The sequence below is a fragment of the Nerophis ophidion genome, linkage group LG27, assembly GCF_033978795.1.
Source record: "Nerophis ophidion isolate RoL-2023_Sa linkage group LG27, RoL_Noph_v1.0, whole genome shotgun sequence".
NCBI lineage: Eukaryota > Metazoa > Chordata > Actinopteri > Syngnathiformes > Syngnathidae > Nerophis > Nerophis ophidion.
The window spans coordinates 920240-947914 of NC_084637.1; the positions used below are offsets into that span (position 1 = coordinate 920240).

The following is a 27675-nucleotide window of genomic DNA, read 5'->3' on the forward strand; positions in this document are numbered from 1 at the left end:
GGACCCCTGCTGTTTTTCTTGGGAAATAATTATTCCTCCATTCATTACAAGATTCGCACCTTCTTTTTCTCGTATTATCACTCGCACTACACCGCTAGCACCACAGCTAACTTCTATTCTGTTACCCATTCTGCTTGGCGAGAGCGTATGACTTTGCACATGACGTATGTAAGAAGGTGCGCTTGTTTTATGTCTCAGTGAGAAGGAGAGACAAGAAAGAGTGAGAAGAGCCTGTAGTGTAATGCCCGCAGCTAAAAACAACTGCGTGAGAAAGTATACTCCGATATCACCATATAGTCATTTTCTGTATCGCACAGATACAAACCCGCCATACATCCAGTGTCTTCCATATATCACCCAGCCCTAGTTCTGAGACACTTAGTGTTAGCATGTTTGACAGCCAGTGTTAGGAGTTACGGCGTTACAAAATAATGAAATACTAATTATGTTATTCTTTACATGTAACGAGTAATCTAATGAATTACCTTTTTAATCGTTACAAGGCTGTTTGTTAGCAACAGTGAAATGTGGCAGGTTATTATTGTAGCATTTAGACACAGTCTGACTTTGTCATACATATATACTCATGCCACCAATCACAGCCATGGAAATCCCAACACCCTTTAATGTTTTCATGGTGCGGGTACAGGCACTATTTCAACGCCGCCGATGTATAAAAGGCATGAACATAGATAATGAATGATGCGTACATTGTGTCTCAAAGCAAAGAGTCCATGTAAGTTTTAAGTCACTCTAATCTCATGAAACATCTCTCAACAGAACACACCAGGAATTTCAAAGCAATAATTCAGTTTGTTTTTGTTTTTTGAAAGAAACTGGGACAAATTACTCTTTGAAAGTAGTTTTTCTAACACTGTTGGCAACGTTTGGAGTTGTTTCTGTTTTGTTTGTGTCTGCTTTCAGTTGTCATGGCTGTGTTTGTCCTGAAGAGGGCGGTGCAGGAGCACAAACAGTACAGTTTGTTGTTTGCCTTGATCAACATAATTTGTGTGTGTTGATCACTTGACATCATCCAGCCTTTCATTTCCATATTCTACATCCTGTTCAGTGTCACAGCTTAGAACACACACTAAAACACTCATGGGACCGACACAGAGACAGAGACAGGTAACATGTCAGCTAACTACTCCTATTAAAGTATTATATTATTTTAACTAAATGCATTCAGAAATTAAGTGTTCTTTTTTTGACCCACTATTGTTGCTTGTTCCTAATTACTACTAGCAGTGATAATTATTGCTCGGAAAATATCAATTTGTGATATCGTTGTGAGCGCCATTTGTCTGGTCCACATAGACTGGGTGTACCGTGTTAGCGACACACCCACAGCAAATGCATTCCTCACCTGTAACACAACATTGTTTCAAATAGCCATGCATTACCAATACAAAACTTAGAAAATAGTGCATCTACACAATCTTTAATTGGATCACTTAGGGAAATAACTGTATAACAAAAATCTACAATCAATCGTCAGTTTTAAAAAGGTAACATTGATTCACATTGAAGTGAAGCAAATAGAATGACATATTTTAAAGACGTTTATTTGTCTTCAATTGTTCGTAGATGCGCAGGGAGCAGCTTCTTTGTTTGGTAGCGTGACTGCACACGCACACACGCGTTCAACACGTAATGAGAAGTGAAGCCTCGTCCAGTTTGGAGCCCTGACCTCTGTGTGAGGGACCGAGGGGGGTAGGGGTGTGGGTGACGCTCCCGTGGTCCCTCGTCCATCAGCGTGCTAATTTAATTAGCCTAATTACGGCGACATGAACCCCAAACACGCAGACACACACCCTCACCCTCTTTGTTGCTTCTTTCTCATCTGTCAGAGTGTGGAAGCCGGGCGCTTCGTTCACACTGGCTAACGAGCTCAGATCTGTGCTCTTGTAATGAGACATTAATGCTCATCCACTGCAACACACACACACACACACACGCACACACACACACACATGAAGTTCACCTGCGGGCTGCACAACGGCTGTAATGGGATGCGGACCATGAAAAGTAAGTCAAGTTGTTTGTCTTGCTTTTGTGTGTGTGTGTCGTGAACCAAACACTAATTCAATGCAAACATAGTCAGCCCCTAAACCAGGGCTATTTAACTACATAATGAAGAGGACCGCAGTTTCAAGAGCCCAAGGGCTGAAGGGCCGGACGGATGTTTCGTCAAAGTGCCTCCGCGGGTTAAATGCCTCTTAGACTGTGTTCACCTAATTACAAAGTAAACACATTCACTTTCACACTTCACTCTCAATACATTCACTAATCTGCCCTAGCTAGTTGAGTCCTGTGGAGCTAGTTAACATAAGGAAGAAACAGAAGCTCCAGAGGTTTTGTTGAGGATTGATGCTCCTTCTTTTGAAATCTTTACCTTTCTCAGTTCTATTTCTTTGCACTTATTCCTTTGTTTAGGTTTGACTAAAAATATAAACATTACAAAAGTATAACGTTTATTGTGTATTTTACATATGTTAAGCCTTGTAAGAATTAAGTCTAAGGTACAGCGCTGTCGCCCTTTACTGATAAAATTTAGCGCTATGTGTGTAAAACGAGCTTGGATCATCAGTTATTCATACAAAAACCAACATGACCGCGAATGCAAAAGACATTACAAAGTCATCAACTTGGATACAAAACAAGTCAGATATCTTCATGCACAGTGTCTACTTGCATAGATTTGATTAAGTTTTGTGATGAAGCGTACAAGTTACATGCGGGGATTTCTACCGTTGTTGCTGCTTGTCCAGAACAGTGTCCGGCGCCTTAAAGGTCAGACAAGGAAATAATATTGGAGCACCTTCTTTGGGGGAGAACATTCATTCTTTGTTGTCCAGTCATTGTTAAGTCCGATTTTTTTTCAGGGTCAAATAAGTAGTCTTCTTTTACTCACCTCACTGCCACCTCATTGTAACACATGCTTCGCTGTGGCCCCCTGTGGGGTGGAGGGAGTACTGCATACGTTAGCAACCCTAGTTTGAATGCTGCCAGTTGAATAGACCTGCGCTAAATCATCACAACTTTATGACTTCCCCACTAAACATAGACAGGACCTTTTTTAAATGATTGTTTTTTTTGTCTATTGACTAGTGCACAGCTGTCTAACTCAAAGCCTGCCACATCATTTTATGTGGCCCGCGAAAGCTTGGAAATAAAGTCAAAATACTTAAAAGATTTTGTTCTTTCTGTTTTGAAAGGGAAACATTTATTAATTGCATATCTTTTAAATTTGAGTATTAACTTATCATGTGACAAATAATATACTGTAGTACAAAAATATTTTTTTTAAATAAACTTAAATATGTTAATATCTGGGTCACCACGGTGGGAGAGGGGTTAGTGTGTCTGCCTCACAATACGAAGGCCTGAGTAGTCCTGGGTTCAATCCCCTTTCTGTGTGGAGTTTGCAGGTTCTCCCCGTGACTGCGTGGGTTCCCTCCGGGTACTCCGGCTTACTCCCACCTCCAAAGACATGCACCTGGGGATAAGCCCCTCCCACCTCCAAAGACATGCACCTGGGGATAGGCCCCTCCCACCTCCAAAGACATGCACTTGGGGATAGGCCCCTCCCACCTCCAAAGACATGCACCTGGGGATAGGCCCCTCCCACCTCCAAAGACATGCACTTGGGGATAGGCCCCTCCCATCTCCAAAGACATGCACCTTGGGATAGGCCCCTCCCACCTCCAAAGACATGCACCTGGGGATAGGCCCCTCCCACCTTCAAAGACATGCACCTGGGGATAGGCCTCTCCCACCTCCAAAGATATACACCTGGGGATAGGCCCCTCCCACCTCTAAAAACATGCACCTGGGGATAGGCGCCTCCCACCTCCAAAGGCATGCACCTTGATAGGCAACACTAAATGGTCCCTAGAGTGTGAATGTTGTCTATCTGTGTTGGCCCTGTTATGAGGTGGCGACTTGTCCAGGGTGTTCACCGCCTTCCGCCCGATTGCCTCTGAGATAGGCACCAGCGACCCCAAAGGGAATAAGCGGTAGAAAATGGATGGATGGATGGATGCTAATATCTGCTTGTCGCCTTGACTTATGATTTCATGGCAAGTTATCCATCAATTTGTACTTAAAAACATCTGCTAATCAAATACAAGTCCTCATGAGTTCATACGAGTACAGTATATATATAAATATGTATATCCTGTATATATATATTCACTGTTACTAGCAGCCCTCTGAAAGCAGTCACAACTGACTCCAAACGAGTTTGACACCCCAGGACTAGTGAGTTCAATAATAGTTTAGTAAAGGCAGCATTCTTGCAGAAGAAAGAAGATGGAAAATAATTGTTCAAGTTGAAATGTCTTCTGTCACGTCACACTTTTAACTTTACAGACTGCAGACTCAGCTGCACCCCCCTGTCTTTATGTGCCGTCCCGCCATAAATCTGATCCGACCCTTGACGTTTCCATTAGATGAGTGGCCACCTCTCAGACCAGGACTAAGATTGATGATTAAACGGGATGATTGAGTGAAATTGAAAGATAAATTGCATTAAATGTGCAGTTTAAATATTTAGCACATCCTTATCATAAGTGTTCTTAACTCTTGCATTGCCGCCTGTTGGGCACGCACACAAACAGCAGTTCTATCCAGCTTTGTTTTTGTTAACATTTGTTGCTTTTCAGACTCATAATTGAAACATTGTCACGCAGACATCAAATGTGCTGTTTTTTTTCTTAGTAAAATAATACAAAACAATTTTGACAAGCAACAATGTTTTGCTATGTGTGCTAAGAAAGATGCAACCTCAGATCATGGTTTGGGTACTTAATTAACGACAAATAATGAAGTTAACTTAGGTGCGTGGCTTGTGTTTGTGAGCGTGTGCGCCCCAGTGACTTCAAAACAACATGAAGTGTACTTCCTCCTTGTTCATGAGACAGACAAAGTACTGCACATGCATCTCTATAATGATCATTAAATGTTTGTCATTTCACAAGATTTAGCAGCGACACACGCACATCCTCGCGCTTTTGGTACTCAAACATGCAAAATAGTTTCCTTCCCTCGTTAGTGCGTGCTGATTTTAGAAATGATGTACATGTAATACATCATCACCATCTTATCATTCTATGAGTGTTGGGTTTCAGCAGCAGTGACGTCCATGCTTGCTTTAAACACACAAGAAAAGACACATCTTGTGTGGAAGTGATAGTTTTTAAAACCATATACATGTCGTTGTACGTCTGTCCATCCATCCATCCATTTTCTACCGCTTATTCCCTTTGGAGTCACAGGGGGCGCTGGTGCCTATCTCAGCTACAATCGGGCGGAAGGCGGGGTACACCCTGGACAAGTCGCCACCTCATCGCAGTTGTTGTACGTCTAGCATTTGGAAATAAACACAGCGGAGGTGTGATGCCAGTAAGTCAGCTGTGGCTGCTTCTTTCAGGCCTGTGATTGGACAGAAGGTGCATGACACAGGTGTGTAGACATAGACACACTTGTGTGGATGGAGATGCTTTTACCTTGCAGAACATCAAATGGATGGTTCCACTCCAGCCTGGACTTCTCCACATGCAGTGATGTCAGCGTCTCTTGGCTGTTGGAAGCAGGGACATTGTCACTTTCCGGGAGGAAGTGCTTGTGAACACCTTTTCCCCAGACAAACATTCCAACACTGCATTTCAGTCACATTATGTCAATGTTTGTGACTTCCATCCATCCATCTTCTTCCGCTTATCCAAGTAGGGGTCGCGGGGGCCGCAGCCTAAGCAGGGAAGCCCAGACTTCTTGGTCCAACTCTTCCTGGGGGATCCCAAAGTCTTCCCAGGCCAGCGGGGAGAGAGAGTCTTCCAAACATGTCCTGGATCTTCCCCGTGGCCTCCAAGCAGTCGGATGTGCCCTAAACACCTCCCTAGGGAGGCGTTCGGTTGGCATTCTGACCAGATGCCCGAACCACCTCACCTGGCTCCTCTCCATGTGGAGGAGCAGCGGCTTTACTTTGAGTTCCTCCAGGATGGCAGAGCTTCTCACCCTATCTCTAAGGTGGAGGAAACTCATTTGGACCGCTTGCACCCGTGATCTTATCCTTTCGGTCATAACCCAAAGCTCATGACCATAGGTGAGGATGGGAACGTAGATCGACCGGTAAATTGAGAGCTTTGCCTTCCGGCTCAGCTCCTTCTTACCACAACCGATCGATACAGTGTCCACATTACTGAAGACACTGCACTTGTCCATCCCACCATCCACTCTTCCCTCACTCGGGAACAAGACTCCCAGGTACTTGAACTCCTCCACTTGGGGTAAGATCTCCAAGTCCAACCCTCACTGATCATACAGGGAGCAGACCATCACAACCAGATAGTCTGATACCTCTCTGAGCACTCCCCACAGGACTTCCTGAGGGACACGGTCTAATGCCTTCTCTGAGTCCACAAAGCACATGTAGACTGGTTGTGCAAACTCCCATGCACCCTCCAGGACCCTGCCCAGAGTATAGAACTGATCTACCGTTCCACGACCAGGACGAGAACAGCACAGTTCCTCCTGAATCCGAGGTTGGACTATCTGTTTGCGTTTTTGCACATTTTAATTATAGATTCTATTTTTATTGTCTCTTTCTGTATAAGTGTAAATAATACTGCCCAAGCTCCACACAAACTGATAGTAACACAAAGAAAAACAAACATCATTCCAACTATGTCGAAGAGGAGTCAGTAACATGTTCAATCAGTCCATCGTTGGGATTTTACTGATCAGTCCCCAAAATATTAGGATAATATGACATTATTTCAACCCCTAAAAACGTCCGCACGCCCCGCCTCTTTTCAGGCATGCATCCTGCCAGTCTCCACACGTGCACTTCCAGAAAATATAATGCAGCTGTGCCACTGCATCAAGGCTTTGAACACCCGACATCTCTCCCACCATTACTCGCCCGTGATGGCAAGCAAGTACTCTGTCAACTCTGCTCCAAAATACTCTTCTTCCTGCATCCACGTGCATGGAAGACTGACTGACATGTGACACAGGTGGACTGCACTGGCTGCTAAACACAAGGTGGTCAGCTAAAGAAGGATTTCCCCATTTATACGCTCTCCATCAAACACAAAACACTGCAAACACGCTGCAATCATTACACACGCACACACACACGCACACACACACGCACACACACACGCACACACACACACACGCACACACACACACACACACACACACACACACACACACGCACAAAGCCAAGACTCCACGCCATCTGGGAGTGACAGCCATGAACATATATTCTTCAAGCCAAATGTAAATTCTGATTGTGTATAACATATATAGACGTTTATTTATTTGATCTCTTCTTTAACATCACTAATGGTGACAAATGCTAGCCAGTTTTTCTTATATTTTTTTTTGTACACTAAATACATTTTTGATCCAGTGTCATACACTAACTTTTATTTATAATGTCTTTATGATATTTCAATTGTGGATTGTTCATATTTTCATAAGGAAGTACACTTAAGTACACTTGGGGCGGTATAGCTTGGTTGGTAGAGTTGATGTGCCAGCAACTTGAGGGTTCCAGGTTCGATCCCCGCTGCCGCCATCCTAGTCACTGCCGTTGTGTCCTTGGGCAAAGCACTTGAGCCACCTGCTCCCAGTGCCACCCACACTGCTTTAAATGTTACTTAGATATTGGCTTTCACTATGTAAAAGCACTTTGAGTCACTTGAGAAAAGCGCTATACAAATATCATTCACTTCACTAATGATTCCCGAGTGCGGCCACAGCTGCTGCTCACTGCTCCCCTCACCTCGCAGGTGGTGGAACAAGGAGGTGGGTGAAATGCAGAGGATAATCTCCCCACACCTAGTGTGTGTGTGTGTGTGTGTGTGTGTGTGTGTGTGTGTGACAATCATTGCTACTTTAACTTAATCATCTTTATTCAAATAATTATAATAATTAATACAATAATTTACCCTTTCTGCCTACTGTGATAAAACAGTTTTAGATATCAGTGTCATGATCGGCCATTAAAGCTTGCTGATAAAAAAAAGTCCTGATTGAGGTAATGATCATCTTGTGTCCAACCTCGTCTTTAAAAGAGTTTGGTTGAGCCAGAATTGAGGTCAAATTAATCTATAAGTCATTATCTCAAGTCAAACCTGAAGAGGTCTGTTTTCTTCACTTCCTTTACTTCATGGATTGTCTTGCCAGTGGGGGGGAAATGTTTTTGATGGGCTGCTCATCAGCCACCTTTAACGAGCTCAATTAAAACAATGGTTTCATCTGAGTTAATTAGACCAGAGCTAATGAGCAAGTCACCACACACAAGCTCACCTCCAAGTTCCACAAGATGCTGTGGAATGTCTCGCTGCTTTGCCGCCGCTGACTTGACTTGACTTGACTTGACTTGACTTGACTTAACTCGACTTAACTCGACTCGTAGACCAGCTTTGCCTTGCAGAACGACTACTTATGGCTAATTACAATTTGTGGCGAGCGGCTACATGGCAGTTACCACACATTTCTCATTCAAGTCCCGTTAACCACCCCCGCCTGCGTGTCAGGTGGTAGGACACCCAGGTCCCCCCAAAAAGCTGTCCAAGGTGTGCCTGCAAAATCAGCATCTTTTGTAAACAAGGCAAAACATCATCTGAAAAAGCTCCTTGCCCATTAGGACGTTTGAAGATGTAAAATACCATTTGCAGTATTTTATTTTTGGGGAAAATACAAATAGTGTGTACTTGACATCCAGTCCCAAGCAAGCTCATTTTCACTGAACTGATCCCGTCAGGCAGTGGTCAACAATAATAGATTCATCACAATTTGGACATTGACAATTATAAAATTGATTAGCAGACGTCGATAATTCATTTATTTTCAATAAAATAATGCAGTCAGCTTTAAAATGAGGCTGACTGCAGCGAGACACCTCACTGAGCTGCTTTATTCGGGGTTTCCCACACATTCATTTATTTGTGGCGGCCCGCCATGAAAGAATTACGGCCGCCACAAATAAATAGAAAAAAAAAATGTTTTTTTTTCTCATAAAAGCAATGGGACTCTGTCTGTGAATGGAGCTTGTAGTTACATATTATAAACATATGCAAGTATTATATTAATATGTATATACATTGGGGGAAAACAGTATTTAGTCAGCCAGCGATTGTGCAAGTTCTCCCACTTCAAATGAGGACAGAGGTCTGTCATTTTCATCATAGGTACACTTCAACTGGGAGAGACAGAATGTGAAAAAGAAATACAGGAATTCACATTGTAGGAATTTTAAAGAATGTATTTGTAAATGTGTAAATAAACGACGATTTGAGTTTATACCAAAATGGATACATGGATGACACAGCAGAGGATTGGGAGAATGTCATGTGGTCAGATGAAACCAAAATAGAACTTTTTGGTATAAACTCAACTGGTGGTGTTTGGAGGAAGAAGAATACTGAGTTGCATCCCAAGAACACCATACCTACTGTGAAGCATGGGGCTGGAAACATCCTGCTTTGGGGCTGTTTTTCTGCTAAGGGGACAGGACGATTGATCCGTGTTAAGGAAAGAATGAATGGGGCCATGTATCCTGAGATTTGGAGCCAAAACCTCCTTCCATCAGTGAGAGCTTTGAATGCTTGACCAAATACTTATTTTCCACCATCATTTACAAAAAAATTAATTAAAATTCCTACAATGTGAATTCCTGGATTTTTTCTCTCCCAGTTGAAGTGTACCTATGATGAAAATGACAGACCTCTGTCATCATTTGAAGTGGGAGAACTTGCACAATCTCTGGCTGACTAAATACTTGTTTGCCCCACTGTAAATATGTACATAAAGTGTTGTAATTATATTCCAAGTCCGCGTTCTTCTTGGTTATTGCCACTGCCCCCCCCCCTTCGCAGCCTGACCACACCACCACAAATAGATGCCTGACCTGTGGGAAACACTCTTATTATATGGTGCTTGAGTTCCAGTTCAGCAGACATCTGCATGAATTTAATAAATGTGATGTCTTGTTACCAATGCACTGTTTTTAAAAGTTGCAAGTGATGGACGCTTATTCAATGAAAGGAAAAGAAATATAAAGCTGCATCAATGTACATAAATTAAAAATGCGTGAATAAGCGATTTTTTTAAATTGAATTGAAGCTCCTGAATCGTAACAGAATGGTGAGGTGTCCAAATATTCCCACCTTCAGTCACCCATCTTTTTGAGGCCAAGATCCCTGATCTCAGCCAAAAGCAAAGCAAGCTCTACGGTTAAGTTGGTGCCTTTTAGGTTTATTGGCGCTCTGTACTTCTCCCTGCGTCCGTACAGCGGCCTTTTAAAAAGTCATACATTTTACTTTTCAAACCGATACCGATCATTTCCGATTTCACATTTTAAAGCGTTTATCGGCCGATAATAACAACAATCCAATATTGTCGGCCATCTCTACCGAGAAGCCATCATTCATTCATGGTTGCCAAAGCTGCACTGGCTTAGACTGACAGGAACGCCCTGGGCCTTTTTCCACCACCATCAAACATTTATTCAGATTTGTACCAAGAACCTTCCATTCTGTAGACGGCCACTCTGCCATCTTAGCCATGCCGCACAATGTCCAAGTTTTTAGTGTTGAAGTACTTCTTGCCCAGCTTGCAGTTCTCTAAGAAGGAGCTGAATGACTACATTCACAAGAGTACTTTGAAGTGTGAAAAGAAAGGTAACATCCTAGCTCGGTCTCTTGTTTATCACCTGAGACTTTGTGACCACTTCCCTCTCAGGACATCAATTGTACAGCAAGTCTGGTCTTGGTCCCACGATGTCCAAATGGGAACAATATGATGACCAGAATTGTTTTAATCCTGATTTGAATTGAACCAGGGCGTTCCTGGTCTGTACCATTTCATACTTTATTATAAAAGAGCAATTTGTGCAAGAAGGACTGAGACATTGAACAGTTGAACAAATGCAAACTGGAGCTGACTTGTCAAGGTTCCGGTGCATTTTAGGTTCATCCTGAAATGTTATGATGACTTTCTGTAAAACGTGTGTTCTTTTTGTCGGCGGCCTTGAAAGAAGAAATACGGCGACAGTACACAATGATTTAATATCTCAGCAGAGCGTTAACACTCGCGCCTTTTTATTGCAGTTGCTCAGAAGATCGTGGCCATCAGGAAGAAGCAGCAGCTGTCCATCGGCCCGTGTAAATCACTGCCCAACTCCCCCAGTCACTCCTCCGTCTGTGCCACCCAGGTGCCCAGCGTCCAGGCCAGCCAGGTCAGTTGGAGGATGTCTGCTCGCTCGTCACCATCCTGCTCAGGCAGTGCAGGGCATGTACAGCAGCAGCTCATTCATTAGCTGCAGCAACCAAGTAACCAGAGTAGCATCATTACAAACTCAACAATGTCCTTCATCTTCTTGGACCTCTTCTAATTCACACACGAAATACCAACCACGCCCATTGCGGTTTTATGCTAGAAGATTTATTTTAGGCCTTTTCAACTTCAATATTTTCAAGCCATTTCCCCAAAAAATAACAAATTAAACCAGATTACTCCAAACACACCATCATATTTTTACAAATACATTTTTGATATCAAATCAAATATCAAAATGATCTTAATCACCTTTATGGAATAAGGTTATTGTCACTTATTAGAGCTACAAGTAAAAATGACATGGAAGTGTTAGTATTTATTTATACATTGCAAACATTTGCATTCTGGTCTATTGCACACAAATCAAGTCACATGACACAAGAACCAAATTAATGTCTCAACGAGAGTTGTCCCCATACCAATATTTTGGTACCGTATCAAAATGTGTTTCCATACTTCTCTAAATAAAAGGGCATTATTGGCTTAATTTTAACAAAAATTCCTACAGTATATTAAACGAATGTTTCTTATTGCAGTCAAAGAACATTTTAGTCCTTAAATAAAATGTTGAACATACCAGACAACTTGTCTTTTAGTAGTAAGTAAACAAAGCAAGACTCCTAACGGGGTGGTTGTGTGTTCAGGTGATGACTGAGAGGTCCCTGACACATTATTTTCCCAAACAATTTTCCCTTCTCTTCACAAAGAAATCCTTTCTCTCACATTTCTGTGATATTCTGCATTTAACAGCAAATTTCATTATATTGACCAATTATGTGACTCTGAACGTGAAAATCATACGCCTTATTTTTTGTTGAGTTTAGTAATTATTGATGAAGCAATGTGTTGAATAATAAGTAGCAACCATAGTAAGATCCCAAACCTCTAGTAGTCCTGCATTTTTCCACTCATTGGCTTCTTATCCGTTCCACCCTCACAAGCTCTGGAGTTTGCATGCATGTTGCAGGACCTGTTTTTTGTTTTTTTTCTGATCATTATATTTTTGTAAACGTGAGAAGCCATAATGAAAATCAAACTTCGATTAATTGTTCTGCCCTGATATCCAACATTAGTGATCATCTGCCAGTTTTCTGAGTTATTGTGTAGAAATATGGAAATAACTACAAAAGTATACTTCGTTCACTAACTGTGTTAGAAGAAAGATCAATTATAATAGTACATAATATTGGATATAGAGAACATACAAACACTTTATTTATTAAATAACTGTTATTGAAATTCAACTATTTGGTGCATTTGCAATCATCTAAAATGATGTACAAAGCAAATTATAACCTGCAAGCCAAGAATGTACAACAATTCTTCTCAACAAAATAGGAGAAATATAACCTTAGAGGAAAATGTAATTTAAAACATTTGTATGCTCGTACAACACTTAAAACCTTTAATATATCTGAAAGTGGAATAAATGATGAAATGGATTAAGCAAAGAAATGAAACAAAGCACCAATGTGATTCACTTTAAGGAACTGTTCCAACTACAACAATTATGAACAAACCTTTAAAAAAAAAGAGATAATCGCTTTCATCTCCCAGGTAAAACATACATTACTTATTTATTTATCTATGAGAACTTTAATTATTGTGTGTATGTCTAATATTTATTGATGTACTTAATGTGTTTACTTACAGTATATTTAGTTATTTATTTATTCATTCATTGTTTTGTTACAAACAGAACAAAGAAATGGGAAAAGTGCTGTGTTACGAAAAGGAGTTGGATTAAATAAGCTCTGCTTCTTCCTACTCTTCTTCAGACGTGCTGTGATGAAACAACTATATGTGATGTATCACATTTGAATTGTATTGTATGCATGTTCAAAATGAACTTCAGCTAACTAACTTATTAACTACTTGCTTGCACTTGATTTGTCTTTGACTGATGTTGTTGTTCTTAGTTTGGAGGAGCCTTCGGCATGTATACATTTTTACAAAATAGCACTTTTCATTTCTAGTTGAAAAAATGTCATGTTAACATTTGTGTGTAAATGTCATTTGTCACATTACACTTTTTTTGTATTTTCTTTATTACTCCAGTAGAATATTTATTGTATTATTATAGTTATTTTCAAAACATAATATTGCTACTATTGCTTCGTAGCTTAGTCGTTGTTTCAAGTGGCCGCCTGGACATTGTTAGGGACGGGGTGATTGGGTGTTGAGGAGATGGATGACACATTATTTTCCCAAACAAATGTCGCTTCTCCTCACAAGGACACCATTTCACTCACATTCATGTCAATTTCCGTGCTATTCTGCATTTAAACAGCAAATTGTGTTCTTTTGGCCAATGTTGTGACTAAAACTAAACGGGTAAGACATGTAGCAGTTTTAAGATAAAACACAAATGGAGTTGTGGGAATTTGTTCCAAAATTCTGTCATTTCACTTGCATTAGTTTAGGCTACGGAGGCAGTTTTGACTTTGCTAATATTTGGCAACAAACCAAGCAGTTGTGTGCACAAGAGGGAAGCTAGTCGACCTGTCACTCTTTAATAGATCTGACAGCTTGTCATTTCAATCTTTACCTTTGCCGAGACGTGTTTTAAGGCAGCACTCTCAACGCGGGGATTCTGTGTTTAAATCGTCACCTTTATCGTTAGTTCTAAAGCCATAATACTTCACTCACACTCTTTATTAACCGGTAGAATTGGAGTTTTTTTTGTCATTCTTCTTCTCCATGCTGTTTCTGCTTGTGTGTATGCGCTGACACACTCAACATGCGTCTGGACTCAGCAGTCGGTCAAGTGCCGGTATTTCCAAAGGAAGTGTACTACAGTTTTTAATGAATTAGGACAGCAGTACTTTGTTAGAAGGGAGTGTTTGTCTTGGCTGTAGACAACATGTCTGTATTCTCCTTGATGTGTATTTTTATCTTTTCTGTTGTCTTAATGACAAAGTGTTTGGCGGCACACTCTGACCCACTTTTTACCCAAGCTTGGCAAATTAGCCACGTAGTATAGGTGAGAGAAAAGCGCTGTCTTGCATGTACGGAGGAATCCACCAAAAATAATCTTTGAAACCTTGGAAATGTTCAGACTTGTATCCTGTGGTACCTTTTGTACTGTAACTTTTTGGCCATCTCCTACTCAAAGTGTACCTTAGTGTCAATGCCAGCGGACCCAGCCTCTAACATAGTTTGGGAAATGTCATTTGGAATGTTCTTTTTGTTCCTTTTTCCATTCAGACGACAAACGGCGGGGGCGGTTTGAGTGACTACTCCTCATCGGTGCCGTCCACGCCGAGCACCAGCCAGAAGGAGCTGCGCATCGACGTGCCGCAGACCACCAACACGCCGACGCCCGTCCGCAAGCAGTCCAAGCGACGCTCCAACCTGTTCACCGTAAGCGCGCGTGTGCGCTGTGATTAGCAACTCTTGGTGATGTCAAAGCTGATTAAAGTGCGTCCCGTCCACAGTCGAGGAAGGCCAGTGAGACGGAGAAGGATAAGAAAAGCCTGGAGGCTCGAGCCGACAGCATCGGCAGCGGGCGAGCCATTCCCATAAAACAGGTAAAACTTCCTGTCTGCCGGTTTTTCATTAAGAGTGAAATCACACGCTTGACATCAATTAGAGTGCCAGGCTCTCTCTGGGGTCCTCCAAGCGGATCATTAGGAGACGCACTCCTCCCATCCCTCTGTTCACCTACTTCATTGGCCACTTCACGCCATCAAGCTGCTTCCTTTGCTTTGGCTCTCTCATCTGCAGCCGCACACTTTGGCAGGCGCAACAGCCTTTTCAAGAAATAAAGGGGAGGGGGAGCAACCTGCTGTGACGGCAAGGCGAGCGTCTGAATTGGCTCTTCATTTGCGGCAAATGTGCCCCAGCAGCAGTGGGCGATCCGGCAGGGCTCCTCCCGACAAGCATATCAGGCAATTAGCGGGCACTAATCATGACCCTCGTGTCGGTGCCGCAGCCTCGTTTGTAATCTCTTAATGAACAAATTGCATCTCTGATTAGGGGCTGTCACACCGGGAGAGCGAGCGGGACACACAGAGATGCCAGTAATTGCCTCCGCGCGCTTGCCGGCGACTCGTTTGTGATGTAAATGCACCTCAGTGGGCGGAGTCAAGACGTTTGGTGGCATCGATTCTGTTTGAGAGCAGTTGAATATTTTTGAAGAGGAATCATCATTATTTTGGCCGCTCGTTCTGCTGATGCAGAGGTCGCAGTGGAACGCTGAGACGGTGGTCATCATCAAAAGTGTCCTCTTCATCTTGTGATCGCTGCTTCCTGTTGCGTCTTCGCCCGACCGGCAGCAAGTTGACCCCTTCCTAGGCGCTGTCAGTCATAAAGATTAGAGCGGAAATCAGTTGGACGTTGAGTATTTGAACTGAGCTCACCTCACCTGTGTGCGCATGTGCGTGCTCACCGCTCTACCGCTTGATTGGCACTCCTGATCTCGTTAGAGCCACTCCAGGTGATGCCGGTTCAGCCCGCCTCTTCCTAAAGAGAGCATTTTTGTGAGCAGCGCACTCATTAAAAACAACGCTGGAGTCACGACAACAAGAACAGCCTGACCTAATTGGTCCTGTGCAGGTAGTGTGTGTTTCCAGGTGTCACGCTAGCATGTCTTCACTCGGCCACACCAATATCACTTTTTTGACTGCAAAACACAAGCAGGGAAAAAGAATATCACTCTTTTATTTTATTTTCATTCACCATGTGACCTAACTTTTTGGGTGAATTGTGAAATGTTTATTATTGTGGCTGTGATGGAACATGATAGGAAGGAAATGTTTGACAAATCTGCCCATTTTGTGGAATCCAGCAGATGCATATCTCTCGTTTACTCCTCCACATCTGGTCCAAGCTGCTAATTAACTGCTAATTGGCACAGAGACAGCTAACAGCTCACTCAAGTCTTTGTCTGGCAGCTGACCAAGGAGAAATGTATATCTTCAATATTTACAAACAATATTTGTGTGGGTGCATGGGTGTGTCAAGGCATTTCCATTCTTTGCAAAGTGGATCCTTTTCTTGCCATTTAAATTCCACTTCTCACCTGTCGACTCTCCTTTTACTGCCTTGCTCACTGCTAACCCCACACTGCCAGTAGCAGTATAGCCACACTTTGCAGAGCGGAGGTGCGTAAATTGTCCTTGAGCTACAATAGGCCAAAGACATGACTTTTAAAAAAGGATTGTTTTTTTTTTCAATCGACTTTAAGATATTAAAAATGACTTGCGAGGTTTCCCTCTCGTTGTGGGTTCTCCTGGAAAATCATGACTCAATGTCAGCCAAGAAATAATCAACATCTTCAAGCTTGAGGTTATCCAACAAGCCAAAAACATTCAGAACAAATGTTGAAAACAAGAAGAAGAATGTTGGGAGGAGTCAGGGGTTACCTATGTTCACAGTAAGATGTTTGTTTTGTTTTATAGAAGCAATCTTTTATTTTGTTGTTCACATGGCACAAAAAAAGCGTGGTGTCCAATGTGGACGCCAAGTGGCCCGCATGCAGACATGTCGTCAGGACATTGGTAGTCCAGTAGGTCGCAGTCCTGCTGCAGTTGTGGCTTTTTCAAGGATTTTGTACAATTATAGTCAACAAAAAGAAGGAAGAGGGCAAGCTTGTTGGCTCTCCCAGTTTGATTGGACGTCTGCTACATGGAGGACGAGCAGGGTGTGGAACATTGGAACATTCCACCAGCAGTGCTGGAACATTGATGTGAGTTCCCAAATAATATTATTTCACCTGTTCTGCTCATCTCTCAACTATTTATTTTGTCACCATCTATTTTGGCGAAGCATTATGAAACATATGGCCTGTTGATGTTGTTTTGGTGGGATGAACACGACCCGATTGTTCTGACTGCAGTCCCAGCCGAGACACATCCAATGTGTGTCTGTCTACGTATGAAAGAGGCCTGTGTCGGATTGTGCTGTTCACTTTGACATTTAAAAATCTGTCACAGGTGGGTAAAAACATCTGAATTGACTTGCAGTGTGAAGAAGGTGAAGGTCTGGCTTTTAAACCTGAAGAACACTCTGCAAACTGTCAGCCATGTTGGCAGGATGATGCATTTGGGATTCTTTGGTTCTTTACTGGGGCTCCGCACCAAGTTCAAGTAGCAATGATTGTCACACTCACACACCAGGTGTACTGAAATTTGTCCTCTGCATTTGAGCCATCACCTTTGATCACCCCCTGGGAGGTGAGGGGAGCAGTGGCCGCGCCCAGGAATAATTTTGGGTGATTTAACCCCCAATTCTAAGCCTTGATGCTGAGTCCCAAGCAGGGAGGCAATGGCTCCCATTTTTATAGTCCTTGGTATGACTTGGCCGGGGTTTGAACTCACAACCTACCCATCTCAGGGCGGACACTCTAACCACTAGTGGAAGAATGAGGGCTTCCTACAAATTCTTCAAATTCACATCAAATGAAAAGCGGGATGGCAAACACAAGTAGAATGTGCTTTCACTTGCATGCACTTTTCTACCTTCAAGGTACTCCGAGCGTTTTGACTGTCGACTCCTTTACCTGCCGATGAATAGCAATGGGAATTGATCGTCTTTATCAATTTTCGATACTACTTAATGGGTACTGTTCTTTATCGGTTCTCTTAGTGATTTTCATTTGGAAAAAAGGATCAGAAACAGACTGATTAGCATCAAATTGATTTTATTTAGCACAAGCGCGTACAAACCGGGCTGTGAGATCTTAAAGGGGAACTGCACTTTGGTTTACATTTTAAAAAACTAGACATGTGATAGACATGTGGTCTTTACTTTGTAATAACATTGTTATTCTCGAGCTAACTGTGGAGGGGGCGTGGCCTGCTGGCCTGCAGCGAACTGGGGTGTGCCAGGACTGGCCTCGAAATCAGTGACAGGTGTGTAGATGGCCCACCTGGGCTTTGTTATCTAATCACCTGTCACCTGTCGCTCTGTTATAAGCAGCAGCCAGGAGGAGAGACGGGGTTGGGGCTGGAGCCGGAGCGTGAGCGAAAACGAAAGACAAAAATACAATTGCTGGAAAGCAACTGAGAGACTTATTGAAAAGTAAAACAATATTGTAACCCTGAAACAGGCTCTTATGTTGGTCCTTGGTGGTCTGAAGAACCCCAGGAGGGCAAGCCCCACACTAACCAAGAATCTAGCCAAGAATAAATAAATAACTTCTTACCATTAACGCAAATTCTTGAACGGGTGCGGTAGAAAACAGATGGATGGATTAAAAATGCATGAGAATGTTTTATATTTTGAACATTTTTTTAACACTGTGATTACAAGTGGAATTATTCATGACTTATCGTGTTAAGCAACGTCAGCTAAGATTTATCAGAGAGCCAGATGCAGTCATCAAAAGAGCCACATCTGGCTCTAGAGCCATAGGTTCCCTACCCCTGGTGTATGGTCACATGGCCCAAAAATATGGAGATATTAATAAAAGGCCAAATATCGCCCAGCCCTACTTTAAAGCAGCATCCATGCCAGGAAACCGACCAACAAAGTCCATGAGTTCTACGTGGACATGTTTGTGTTTGTGTTTGTGGCCACCAACCCAGAAGGCAGTCAACATTAAGAGCGTAAGATACCTTAAACTCCGCCCCCTCGTAGTTTTTCCCACTCCGGACTCCTGGACTTCCCGAAGTGGGCCGGCGGTGTACTTCCTGTGAGGAGGTGATTAGCCCTCTAATTGGCTCCCAGGGTTGCAGACAAGCGGCGGGCTGGCTGCTTTTGACAAGTCTGCTCATCCCCCCTCGGCGCCGGCTGCTTTGTCAGGAGTTAAATTGCATGGTTAATTCGGATGTTATTTACTCTGTAATTCATTAGTTTCAGCCGCCATTGGCGGCTTGCAGGCTGTAATTTCACGCTTGGCAATAAAATATGTCTCATAATCTGCTTCATTTAGCAGCCAAAGAATTTAATGAAATTAACTGTGGCCCCTAATTAAGATGGTGAATATTAAAGACCTGCTATCAAGGCTTTAACGAGGGTGACACTATCCGCCTTTCGCCGGATACAATAAATATCATTTCTCTGTGAAAGGTTGTCACCGCTCGGAGCCATTTTGGCCATGATGACATTTTTGTCACGCACACTCACCCCTGCAAATTAGATTTTTCAATGGGCGTCGCTCCCATTTTAGTGAGAGGAATAATTAAAAGACGAGCACGGGCTCATTATGCCTCATCTCCATCTAGTTTGTGTTTGTTATGGGCTTGTCACATGATGACTATCGTTGACCTAAGGCTCTTTGTCTTTTTCTCCACCTCCTAGCAGGCTTTGTCTTTATTTCCCAAGTGTGGTCCTTTTCACCTACCTTGTAATAAGACAGATTGCACATCGAGATAGTTTTCTTCATATTTTGAGCGATACAACTTTCATTGCTGTTTTATTCCAAAGAAGCGTAGCCTCTGACTGCCTGGAAGCTTCTTGCCACCCGGGCTGCAATCTCCGTGTAGCCACACACTTGCTGTCTGAGAGCCTGATGGATGACTTGCGATGGCGGCGGCGATAACGGGGGGGCAGCGTCCGGCTTCCCTCCCACCCACTGTCACCCCCTCCAGTCTGCTGTCTCAGGGTGACGGCTCCGATTTAGCTTCCTGCTATTAGGGAGTGTCCACAAACAAAAGGGCTGTGGCCCTTCAGAGATCGCCCCATTCTCTTTAAAGCATGTCCTCCTCTTTTTTGCACCTTGAGAACACCGGTATCTCCTTTTAGATCGGCTGTCGGACCGCTAAACATTCCCGGGAGGCTCCATTGTGTGAAGAACGTCGCTTGATGGAGGAATTGGACGCTCGATTAGTTTTTAGCCGACCGGGAAAGTTCCTTTACTGCGACACACCCGGCAGGCTTGGTGAGAACGTCACGGGATGAAGGCTTTTCTTTCAGGCTGCCAGGAATGGAGTTCAGAAGAACTTGGCTAGGCCAGAAGGTGCAGGGACTTCTGCTGAACATTTAATGAAAGACATTGGGATGGCTTAGGCAGACATGACACGTGACCGGGATCAAAGCTGTCCTGTCCAATGTACTGTAAGCCTGGAGAACGCTAGTCAAATAAGTCTTCTTGTTTGTCTGTGTTTAAATTGTGTGTGTGTGTGTGTGTGTGTGTGTGTGTGTGTGTGTGTGTGTGTGTGTGTGCGTGCGTGCGTGCGTGCGTGCGTGCGTGCGTGCGTGCGTGCGTGCGTGCGTGCGTGCGTGCGTGCGTGCGTGCGTGCGTGCGTGCGTGCGTGCGTGCGTGCGTGCGTGCGTGCGTGCGTGCGTGCGTGCGTGCGTGCGTGCGTGCGTGCGTGCGTGCGTGCGTGCGTGCGTGCGTGCGTGCGTGCGTGCGTGCGTGCGTGCGTGCGTGCGTGCGTGCGTGCGTGCGTGCGTGCGTTATCGATTAAAGCTAAAAAACACAGCTCAGTTCAAAAACCATCGGTGACATCACCTGTCACTTGGCAACAGGCCCCACCTTTTAAAAGCTTTAGATGAAATGTCTTTCAGCTGCAAGTTCCAGATATTTGAGGTTTTTAAACAATCTATTAATTACTTCTATCCTCGTAATAAATTAAATTTATGTAAGAGTAATTCCATTAGTAATTCAGTTACTTTTTTGGTAAAGTAACGATAATCAATTACTTTTTAAAAATAATTTTGTGGGACATATCGCAGCTGTGGGCAGCATGGTGGAGGAGGGGTTAGTGCATCTGCCTCACAATATGAAGGTCCTAAATAGTCAGGGTTCAATCCCGGAATCAGGATCTTTCTGTGTGGAGTTTGCATGTTCTCCCCGTGACTGTGTGGGTTCTACTCCGGGTACTCCGGCTTCCTCCCACCTCCAAAGACATGCACCTGGGGATAGGCCCCTCCCACCTCCAAAGACATGCACCTGGGGGTTAGGCCCCTCCCACCTCCAAAGACATGCGCCTGGGGTTAGGTCCCTCCCACCTCCAAAGACATGCACCTGAGGATAGGCCCCTCCCATCTCCAAAAAAATGCACCTGGGGATAGGCCCCTCCCACCTCCAAAGACATGCACCTGGGGATAGGCCCCTCCCACCTCCAAAGACATGCACCTGGGGATAGGCCCCTCCCACCTCCAAAGACATGCACCTGGGGATAGGCCCCTCCCACCTCCAAAGACATGTGCCTGGGGTTAGGCCCCTCCCACCTCCAAAGACATGCACCTGAGGATAGGCCCCTCCCACCTCCAAAGACATGCACCTGGGGATAGGCCCCTCCCACCTCCAAAGACATGCACCTGGGGATAGGCCCCTCCCACCTCCAAAGACATGCACCTGGGGATAGGCCCCTCCCACCTCCAAAGACATGCACCTGGGGATAGGCCCCTCCCACCTCCAAAGACATGCACCTGGGGATAGGCCCCTCCCACCTCCAAAGACATGCACCTGGGGATAGGCCCCTCCCACCTCCAAAGACATGTGCCTGGGGTTAGGCCCTTCCCACCTCCAAAGACATGCACCTGAGGATAGGCCCCTCCCACCTCCAAAGACATGCACCTGGGGATAGGCCCCTCCCACCTCCAAAGACATGCACCTGGGGATAGGCCCCTCCCACCTCCAAAGACATGCACCTGGGGATAGGCCCCTCCCACCTCCAAAGACATGCACCTGGGGATAGGTTGATTGGCAACACTAAATGGTCCCTAGTGTGTGAATGTTGTCTATCTGTGTTGGCCCTGTGATAAGGTGGCGACTTGTCCAGGGTGTACGCCGCCTTCCGCCCAATTGTAGCTGAGATAGGCTTGGTAGAAAATGGATGGATGGATATTGTAACTGTCATCTTTGACAACAATCTGACACCTATTAAATAGGTCTGTTTTGTATTGTATCTAAGTTATATTTGCAAATATATTTCTATTAGCCTCTACAACTTTAATTTGAGTCTTTGTTGGATTCAAACATGTTAGGTCTTCTCTGATGAATGTCATTTTATTAGAGACGTGTCCATCATGCGATGCTACAGTTGCATGTGCAACACAGCCAGCTGGCCAAAACTATGGATACAAGTACACAGAGAAGCCAGGGAGCATGCTTTAAAACACACATTGTTAAAAATATAAAAATAAAAATTGTAGGGATTTCTTTAACAACGCTAATATTTGGCATTTAGCCAAGCAGCTGTGGATCTAACATGTGCACAGCAGGGAGGCTATGAGAGTAGTGTTTATGTATATATGTGTGGTCATATATATATATATATATATATATATATATATATATATATATATATATATATATATATATATATATATATGTGTGTGTGGACATATATATGTTTTTCTTAGAATTTTTATTTTTAATAATATTTCTGTGATACAATAAATGCACCCCAAAATATCATGTTCACATCCCTGCAAGAGGATTAATTTACAAACTGGGCAGGAGGAAAATACATATTTTCTTTATTGTATATTATAACACATCTACTTGAGATAGTCTTTTACTAAGTCCTTTTTATGCTTTGGGGGCCTGAAATGTCCAGTTTCTGAGTTCTGTGAGCTCCAGCATCGTCATGCAGGATGTCTTTGTCTGTGTGACATGTGACTGCTGTTTGACCCTCAGCTATGAGGCTGATGTGGCGTCTAATGAATGACCTCATCTGTCTGCCTGCTATCTTTCTTTCCTTTCAATCTGGAGTCACATTCCAGTTTCCCCACCTGAGCAGAGCTCTGATGCTCAGCAGCGCCTTTGGACATTTTTTGGCGGTTAACAAATGACGTCATCTCTGTCAACCTTCCTGAGATCCCCTCTGATGCCGACCTTTTCCTAAGCACCACGCCGCAATGCTTCATAAGGCGGGGAAGTGCCAAGTGAGTATACCTGTGGACATATTTATTTCCCAACGTAGAGACCTTGCGTGCGTCATTCCTGCCAGCCAGTCCCAGAGGCGGAGCTGGCGGAGGTCTGTAATGAAAGATATTAGCCATCAAGAGGCTGGATGTGCTGTTCAATTAGCTTCTCCTTCATGCTAACTGATGGCACGCCATGCCCGGGATAGAAGATAGTCCACATGAATCTGCTGATGTCTCCTGTCTTAAACCACTTGGACAATCCAGCATGACGAATGTTAGCTGCTGGCCTACGTGTCAGACCTTTTCTGACTATTACTCTTGTCTCTGCGCTACCTGACTCCGCTTGGGATGGTCTCCTGCTGGCCCACTATGGACTGGACTCTCACTATTATGTTAGATCCACTATGGACTGGACTCTCACTATTATGTTAGATCCACTATGGACTGGACTCTCACTATTATGTTAGATCCACTATGGACTGGACTCTCACACTATTATGTTAGATCCACTATGGACTGGACTCTCACACTATTAAGTAGATCCACTATGGACTGGACTCACACTATTATGTTAGATCCACTATGGACTGGACTCTCACTATTATGTTAGATCCACTATGGACTGGACTCTCACTATTATGTTAGATCCACTATGGACTGGACTCTCTCACTATTATGTTAGATCCACTATGGACTGGACTCTCTCACTATTATGTTAGATCCACTATGGACTGGACTCTCACACTATTATGTTAGATCCACTATGGACTGGACTCTCACACTATTATGTTAGATCCACTATGGACTGGACTCTCACTATTATGTTAGATCCACTATGGACTGGACTCTCACTATTATGTTAGATCCACTATGGACTGGACTCTCACACTATTAAGTAGATCCACTTGACATCCATTGCATTGGTCGCCCAGGGACGGGTCCCCACATCTGTGGTCCTCTCCAAGGTTTCTCATTGTTATCCCATTGTGGTTGAGTTTTTCCTTGCCCTGATGTGGGAGGATGTCGTGGCTTGTGCAGCCCTTTGAGACACTGGTGATTTAGGGCTATATAAGTATAAACATTGATGGATTTAAGGCACATAGGTAACATGACTTTACTGTACATGAAGATCTGTTTAATCCCACAGAAGACTTTTGTGGTGATGCTTCTTAGTACTGACATGCATTCCAGCTGCGAGACGGCCTTTAGTTCTCCGCGGGGAACCTTGAATTTGATGAGTGGAGTTAGTTTCCAGAACAAATTTCCAATGTTTTTGGTGACTCCAACATGGACATTTACCACCATTGTCGTTTGTTCATTTTCAAGTAAAATATTACACATTTTCAAAATGGAGAGAATGTTTAATTTGGTGATTTTAAAGTTTTTTTGTTGTATTATTTAAACCAAAACCTTTGTTAAAGGTTTCCTGTTATGAGGAATATATTATAATGACAACAAGTTAGACTTCCTTAATTAAGCATCTATGGGGCGGAGCCAATTCAATTCGAATACCAATTCTTTAAATGGATTGAATCGAAATTCCAAATGGATAACTTTGCAGAGGCCTGTTATTCAGAGGAGAGACTCGGGTGAGGGACGGGGGACATTCTTCACATTGTGGTCAGTCAATGAGAGGACAAACAAGCCATCACGCTCACCATGGACACCAGACAGTCTCCAACCAGACTAACGTGCTTCATGTTTGTATTGTCGGAGGATGCCAGAGTAGCCCTAACAATCTTTTTTAGCACCACAGTTGTGTGAGGATGCAGTTTTCCTGCTCTTGTGTCTACTACACCAAAAGTGGCGGTCACCTTGGGCCCGCTGCTCCTTCTCTTGACCACCGCTGTCTTAAGCAAAGCACCTACCTGGACTCCTCCTCCTCGCCGCTGCAGACTGCTCCCTTTCCCTTCCCGGCTGGACTCTATTAATAGTCAGTGTTGGCGTGTTAATGTTGTCGAGGTCCAGTGAAGTGACACGCGTGGCAGCGCCGCTTTAATTGCTAATCAGTGGACAGTTTTATCCGCCACCGCCGCCGCCGCCGCCTCCCATTACCCCCGTCACTCCTCCCTTGGCCGGGCCTTTCTCCCCCGCCATCTACACGACCTTCCTGCTCTCTCACCTAATGAACGGGACACAAATGAAGTGTGGGCGGCGATGGCTCGGCCTCTGTGCTCAGTCAGCCGCAGCTGATGTGCGTAGGAGCGGCGGCTGCAGGAGCGGCGACGTTAACAAGCCTGAAGAGGCAAGAAGTCAGACGAGTGAATGGCGCTGCCAAATTCTGGAATGTTGGGAGCTTGTTAGGGCTTTGCACTCATGAGCGCAAGATGGACAATTGCATGATTAGAAAGATTCAAATGCAATGGGACTCGTCTGTGGACGTTTTTGGATCAAACATTCTCTTCATTGGACACAAAACATTTACCAACAGAAATAGACTGTGTGGTGTGGATCTTGGATCTACAGCAGGCGTGTAGGTCCAAGGCCAGGAGGATAGTGAGGGACTCTAACCACCCAGGCAAGTGCTACCAGAGTCTCATGGCCGACATGCAGAGACTCAGGAGGAGCTTCTATCTCGCAGCCATCAGTCTGCTCAACTGCATCGCTGATTGACACTTTATCACAATTGCACAACAATCACTTTACTTAGCACTGTAATTACCAGACTACAGTACTCTTCATTCAATGACTGTCAATAACGTAAAAACAGGAGTATGAAGAAGTCCTACTAACTGCCAAAGAACTGTAGACACCTTCATATTTGTTGCTTCCTATACTGTACGTACTCTTACACTATTTGATCTTGCACTGGTACTATATTTGACTACTGTACTTCTACTTGTACTGATACATCTACTGTAACTTATTGTGCAACTCATTGTCTTGTCATCAATTTACATCAGAGATATTCACATTTTGGGTATTTTTTTGTATTTACTGTATGAGATTCTGCAACTAGTGTTTGGATCCTACTGTACGCAATATCTGAAGAGCAAGGAAGAAAGCATTTGACTGTGGTGTAGTCTGAATGTGTTGTTGTCCTGCACACGTGGCATTGACCACACATGTCTTTGTCTACAGGGATTGTGTGTTGTTGTCCTGCACACGTGGCATTGACCACACATGTCTTTGTCTACAGGGTATGTGTGTTGTTGTCCTGCACACGTGGCATTGACCACACATGTCTTTGTCTACAGGGATTGTGTGTTGTTGTCCTGCACACGTGGCATTGACCACACATGTCTTTGTCTACAGGGTATGTGTGTTGTTGTCCTGCACACGTGGCATTGACCACACATGTCTTTGTCTACAGGGTATGTGTGTTGTTGTCCTGCACACGTGGCATTGACCACACATGTCTTTGTCTACAGGGTATGTGTGTTGTTGTCCTGCACACGTGGCATTGACCACACATGTCTTTGTCTACAGGGTATGTGTGTTGTTGTCCTGCACACGTGGCATTGACCACACATGTCTTTGTCTACAGGGATTGTGTGTTGTTGTCCTGCACACGTGGCATTGACCACACATGTCTTTGTCTACAGGGTATGTGTGTTGTTGTCCTGCACACGTGGCATTGACCACACATGTCTTTGTCCACAGGGTATGTGTGTTGTTGTCCTGCACACGTGGCATTGACCACACATGTCTTTGTCTACAGGGTATGTGTGTTGTTGTCCTGCACACGTGGCATTGACCACACATGTCTTTGTCTACAGGGTATGTGTGTTGTTGTCCTGCACACGTGGCATTGACCACACATGTCTTTGTCTACAGGGTATGTGTGTTGTTGTCCTGCACACGTGGCATTGACCACACATGTCTTTGTCTACAGGGTATGTGTGTTGTTGTCCTGCACACGTGGCATTGACCACACATGTCTTTGTCTACAGGGTATGTGTGTTGTTGTCCTGCACACGTGGCATTGGCCACACATGTCTTTGTCTACAGGGATTGTGTGTTGTTGTCCTGCACACGTGGCATTGACCACACATGTCTTTGTCTACAGGGTATGTGTGTTGTTGTCCTGCACACGTGGCATTGACCACACATGTCTTTGTCTACAGGGTATGTGTGTTGTTGTCCTGCACACGTGGCATTGACCACACATGTCTTTGTCTACAGGGTATGTGTGTTGTTGTCCTGCACACGTGGCATTGACCACACATGTCTTTGTCTACAGGGTATGTGTGTTGTTGTCCTGCACACGTGGCATTGACCACACATGTCTTTGTCTACAGGGTATGTGTGTTGTTGTCCTGCACACGTGGCATTGACCACACATGTCTTTGTCTACAGGGTATGTGTGTTGTTGTCCTGCACACCTGGCATTGACCACACATGTCTTTGTCCACAGGGTATGTGTGTTGTTGTCCTGCACACGTGGCATTGACCACACATGTCTTTGTCTACAGGGTATGTGTGTTGTTGTCCTGCACACGTGGCATTGACCACACATGTCTTTGTCTACAGGGTATGTGTGTTGTTGTCCTGCACACGTGGCATTGACCACACATGTCTTTGTCTACAGGGTATGTGTGTTGTTGTCCTGCACAC

The 27675-nt window shown here is 44.0% G+C and overlaps 1 protein-coding gene across 6 annotated transcripts in view; it reads left to right on the plus strand.

Annotated features, from left to right (window-relative positions):
* agap1 (ArfGAP with GTPase domain, ankyrin repeat and PH domain 1) overlaps nucleotides 1-27675 on the plus strand; it is a 131871-nt gene that overhangs the window by 50488 nt on the left and 53708 nt on the right. For all 6 annotated transcript variants that reach the window (XR_009804602.1, XM_061889319.1, XM_061889320.1 and 3 more), the window contains 3 exons: nucleotides 11127-11254; nucleotides 14563-14718; nucleotides 14793-14885. Coding sequence is in view for 5 of the 6 variants with exons in the window: in XM_061889319.1 (XP_061745303.1) it covers nucleotides 11127-11254; nucleotides 14563-14718; nucleotides 14793-14885 (377 nt within the window). In the remaining variant the exon portion in view is untranslated. The remainder of the gene's footprint in view (nucleotides 1-11126; nucleotides 11255-14562; nucleotides 14719-14792; nucleotides 14886-27675) is intronic.